Source organism: Sinocyclocheilus anshuiensis, unplaced genomic scaffold (genome assembly GCF_001515605.1).
Source record: "Sinocyclocheilus anshuiensis isolate Anshui unplaced genomic scaffold, SAMN03320099.WGS_v1.1 scaffold205, whole genome shotgun sequence".
Lineage (NCBI taxonomy): Eukaryota > Metazoa > Chordata > Actinopteri > Cypriniformes > Cyprinidae > Sinocyclocheilus > Sinocyclocheilus anshuiensis.
Genome location: NW_015536497.1, coordinates 100,337 through 105,703, shown reverse-complemented (window position 1 = coordinate 105,703; position 5,367 = coordinate 100,337). Strand labels below are relative to the sequence as shown.

Here is a 5,367-nt window from a genome sequence, read left to right as displayed (position 1 = left end):
CAGCAAGATAATATAATTTCACTTACCTGGCCTATCACTTGAAGCAAACATCCATCCCTTCTTAAAAGTCTGTGTTAAAAGAGAGCTGCCTCCTATATCCAGCTTAGGCTGTTTTCCCTAAATTTGTATATATACTGTTTGAATGACAGCTTGGTAAATCTGCTGGCGATCAAATATTCAATATCGCTACTCATCATAACTACTAGGTACATTACCAGCGCAGCGGCAGACGTTCAAACTAATATCACGTAATTTACGTCTCTTTGATGGTTGGTTGATATAAGAAAGGAAGGCTAGCCTCCCTTGCGAGGGTTCTTTTCTCAACACTCCTCAGTGCTGAAAGTGAACACTCGATGCTGATTGGCTAATTTTTTTTACCAACGGAGGCACGAGAGCTCAGCGCTCGCTCGGCCTCCCCCTCCCCTTCTATATCACCTAGCGGTTGTAATTACATCAGCAGATTCGGCACATTCGCGATAGAAAAGCGGCGCTTTCACGTTATGATATTACAACTGTGAAATTACAAACAAAAAATACACATTCTGAGACATGAACTGAAATGAATTGTGAATTTGATTAACATTAAATCGTCCTCCTCCCATTTTCACCTCAAAATTATGGGGAGGCTGTGCCTCCCCTGCCTCCCCGACGAGCTGCCACTGAAATTAAGTGGCTTTTTATTTCATTATTATTATATAAATCTGCAAACTCTTTTTAAAATGTACTTGTGCGATTTGAAGTATACTACAAGTGCATGTTCAGTGCAATTAAGTGCACTTCTTTTTCACAAGTGTGGATTTTGGATAACAATTTCATGACTACAGTTTAATTGTGAATTTGTGGAAAAGATTTATACTTTGGGAACAAAGGCAGAACTGCCTCACTGCTGTTAGAGGATGTCACTTCCATTCGCAATGTATTTTACAAGAACTGTAAAAATAGTATTGTTTGAGTGTGCTATTCTTCTATTTACACGTCTTCTGTTCTGCAAGCGTGTTGCTGAGTGTGTGATGTGTGTCGATGTTACGGCATACATAATGCATGGGGGATGGGCAGGCAGAAGCAGGTCACTGAGGGAGCTGCAATGCGGTTCATGAGTGACTGAATTATGAGCTCTGTGCCGAACTAACCCATCTATAACCTTTCCCATCTCTCTCTCCTGTTCTTCTACTGTCTCTATGCCTCCTACTATTTCTTCTTTCTTTCTCACCCTACCGTTGCTCTCAGAAGTAAGTGAAGCCACTGCAACTCTCGGCCCTCGCTACAATCCACAGTACGGCCCGGACTACCGCCAGAACGTCTACATCCCGGGTAGTACTGCCACCCTCACGGCCAACCCTCAACAACAGGTACCCCAGCAGGCCCTTCCCCCTCCCCAGGCCCTTCCTCCTGTTGAAGCCCCCAAGGCAGCTCAGACACCTGCCAGCAAGAAGAAGCCTACTAAGAAAGACAAGAAATAAGATGCGTGGAAGCACTATCAAAGTCGCCAGAAATATGTCGCCAGGATCTGAGCATCTCTCCTAAAAAAAACGAGTCCACAGGTTTGGTTAAAGAATCAACAATCTTTAAATTTAATGTTCTTTGTGAGATTTTTATTTGTTTGTTTTAGATTTCCTTATTTTTATTTATTGTATTTTGAATTGCATTACAGTATCTTACTCAATAACCCCCAAAAATCAAGCATTTCCTGTTCTGTCGCTGAAACAAAGAACAACTGAACAAGAGGAGATGTGTTCAGATTCCTGAACCTCTTTGTTTTCTGACAGATACCTCTATTCTGTAAATAGCATTACTAAAACAAGAAGAAAATATACATTTCTTCTATTATTTTTTTTCCAAATGTCATGTTTCAGCTTTTTTTTTTTTTTTTTCTCAAAGCAAAGTAGATGCTTCTTGTGGTTACAAAATGAAACGCTGGTAGGCTTTTTAACAATGTGCCACAAATCTCACCTTGACTGAAAAAAAAGAAAGAAAAAAAAAAGAGTATTGAGCTGAACTATGCAGTGAAAAGTGGATACTAAAAAAAGGGCACACGAAAGTATATTTAACTAGTTTTTGGAGTAAGAGAATACATTTAACAATCCAGAATCCTGGAAATGCAAGTAATGTAAACAGTGTTTTTGAAGATCAAAAAGATTTTTGAAGACCTTACTCAGCCTTTGTAAGGTCAAGATCGGAGAAAGATTTAGGTCAAAGTGAATGTGCTAAGAGTTAAATGGAAAACATGAAGTGAACCACAAAGAAATAAACAAATAATGAACATGTGGAAAGACTAATGACTAACTTAAGTGTAACACTGTACTTGAATGGATCTTAGATGGAAGGATTCTGTCCATTGTTCTGCACCAACCACCACAGTGTATATAAAATGTGTAACCTGTCTGTACAAACATTAGAGCCACAAGGGCTGGCTGTTACAGGAATGTTTCAGTATTTAAAAAAAAAAGCAACAAAAAAGACGATAGAAAAAAGATCTAGTGTAGTGTTGTAGGAAGAAAAGCTTCAAGATCATTGACTAACCAAACTATACATACTACAACTTCTGAAGACACGCAATCGTAGCTTAAGGCTTGTGGAGTATGTGCATATTTTTGTGTTTTTCCCCCTTGATTACACTTTCTTTCCTTTTCTCCAATCACCTAAAACTTTGAAAGATAACAGACGATACTTACTGAGTACCACCCCTCCCCACATCTTACTGTACTTTTCTGTGCTTGTAATTCCAATCAGTCGGTAATGATACTGGAATGCCACTCCTGTCTGTTTGACTATGAATATCTATCTATCTATCTATATATATATATAAATGTCTGTCTGCGGCTTGGCTACCTTTCTGTATTTGACTGTGATTCCTTTTAAGAAATGCTTAGCACCTCATGTTACCCTTTTTATTTTATAAGCTAATATTTACATCGCTGTTGATTTATGTTTTACTTTATTATTGGAACACTTACATTTAAAATAAAATTTTGTCAGAACTCACAGTCATGGCTGAGCTGTATTTTTGTAATTGCTTTGTCTGTGAACATAACTGTGGACATGTAACTCATATCCAACCATATTTAAAAGGTTGGGGTCAGTGAGAATTTAGAAAGAAATTGGTACTTTTATTCCGCAAATACTAATCAAATTGACCGAAAGTGACATTAAAAGATGCAAAACAAACAAACAAATAAATTAATTAATTAATAAATACATAAATAAATAAAACATCATAATTTCCACAAAAATATGAAGCAGCACAACTGATTGCAACATTAGTAATAATAATAAATGTTTCTTTAGCAGCAAATCAGCATATTAGATTAATTTCTGAAGGATCGTGTGACACTGAAGACTAAAGCAATGATGCTGAACATTTAGTTTTAGAAAACAGTAGCAAATAGTTATTTTAAATTGTAATAATATTTCACAATATTACAGTTTTTACTGTATTTTTCATGAAATAAATATACCCTTGGTGAGCATGAGATACTTCTTTCAAAAACGCATAATTACATATTACGGTCATCGTCAGGAAACTCATGAATTGCTGTCGATATAATTAACAGCTGTATGTTTTCTTGAAATTTATAAAAAAAATAAAATAAATGATATATCTAAATATATAATATAAATATATATATAAAAGTATATATAAATATAAATAAATTATATATATATATATATATATATGAAATAATTTTTAATTATATATTTTCTATACATTTTTTTATGAATGCAGTGCAAAGAAATATAATGTGAAAAATGTGAAAAAAGTGAATGTGAAAAAATAATTCCAAATGTTCATATCTGCAACTTCAATGCATATGACCCATTTTAAGAGTCATTATTGATTCAGTTCACAAAGAAGAATAAGAATGCTGGCGTCAGAAGGAGGGAGCTCTGCAGAGATTTCTGAAGTAGGGCATCAGCTCTGTTCTGGTGTATCCATATATAGCAGAGACATACGTGTACGGAGGTGCTCCAAATAGCAGAGAAACACGACTCTTTGCAGTACAATGAAGAGATTGCTGGAGAATGTCCAGAAAATTGTACAATCAAAAGATGAATAAAACTGCCATATATATTCTAAAGCTCATTCAAGATCCTAAACACCCGCTCATATTAAAGCATTTGAAATATGTAATTACTTTAAAACCATTAACCCAATCCGCTATTCGTACGTACAGGGACATTTAGTTTAATTGCTGGTTTATCTAAATGAATTGTGTGAAAAATTACTGCTCTCATTTTCAGCTTCAGAAATCACTTGACTCACCAGCTATTATGTAACAGCATGTCTCGAAATGTCATGGATAAAGTGTCAGCCACATACATGTTGGTTGCTACATTAAAGTGACTATTGATGCAACTAGAAAAGCTACCTACAGTCCAGAGTGTGGTTCAAACTGAAGGTTGTGTGTTCTTGGATTCACTTACACAATCACATTATAGATTGTATCGAGTACAACCGAGAACATGGTCAAATTAGATGAGTTACTTTAAAGGCTTAACCCTTCATTTTATTAAAGCACACCTGCTCTCAGCAAAGCCATTTCCTCTCCCCCACAAAATGGCTGACATCTCACACAACTGCAGCGCCTTGGTGATGAGAGAAGGACTGCAATATTCTGAGAAACAGCAGCATGCAATCAGAATCAGTCAGTTGAAATGCACTTAATACAGTCTGCACACACACAGCAAACAATACAAGTCACTGACCTTAAAGGGGCCAACCGAAATATTCAACAACCAAATATACTAAATAAAAATACGGGTTTCTTAATTCCTTTAGCTCAATTCTTAGACATGATGCATTAAATGGTTAGTTTAATTTTTTGGGTGAACTATCCCTTAAAGGGCACAGTTTTGACCTTAAATAAACCACCGCAAAGGTAGCTTGAGAAACGCTGCAGGGTAGAGATGACAACTGGATTAGAGGTCAAATATGAAATATCCTATTAACTAGAACTATAAGCACAGTCTATCTAGCATCATTTTCTGCACTATCCAGTTGAAGATGTTATAGATATAGGAAGCTGTCCCACATAATCTGTCTAAGATGTTGTATTGGGACATGATGGCATTAACACACTGCTTCAGACGGACAACTCCCCAAGACAGCAGCTGCTTCAGCGTTAAACTCTCCATTTCCTCTCTGCCACAGAGATTATGCAGCCAAACAAAAACTCAACAAAATCATACCCAGGGTTGCATGAAAGACCAATTGCTATTGCTGTCAGAGAGCAAAGAACACATACTACACACTCTAAATAAATAAATAAATAATATACTGTATATATTATAGATATATCTGTATCTAGATAGATAGATAGATAGATAGATATGTGCACACACACAGACACACACACACACATATAGTAT

General features: G+C 36.1%; 1 protein-coding gene across 8 annotated transcripts in view; it reads left to right on the top strand.

The window, feature by feature from the left end:
- The window catches only part of LOC107687322 (protocadherin gamma-C5-like), a 52,017-nt gene extending 50,337 nt beyond the window's left edge, over positions 1-1,680 (top strand). For 6 of the 8 annotated variants that reach the window (XM_016484646.1, XM_016484653.1, XM_016484631.1 and 3 more), the window contains one exon: positions 1,228-1,680. In XM_016484646.1, coding sequence (XP_016340132.1) covers positions 1,228-1,460 — 233 coding nt within the window. In that variant the 3' untranslated portion in view covers positions 1,461-1,680. The remainder of the gene's footprint in view (positions 1-1,227) is intronic. The other 2 variants (XM_016484613.1, XM_016484637.1) reach the window with 1 other exon arrangement.
- Positions 1,681-5,367: the final 3,687 nt, after the last annotated feature.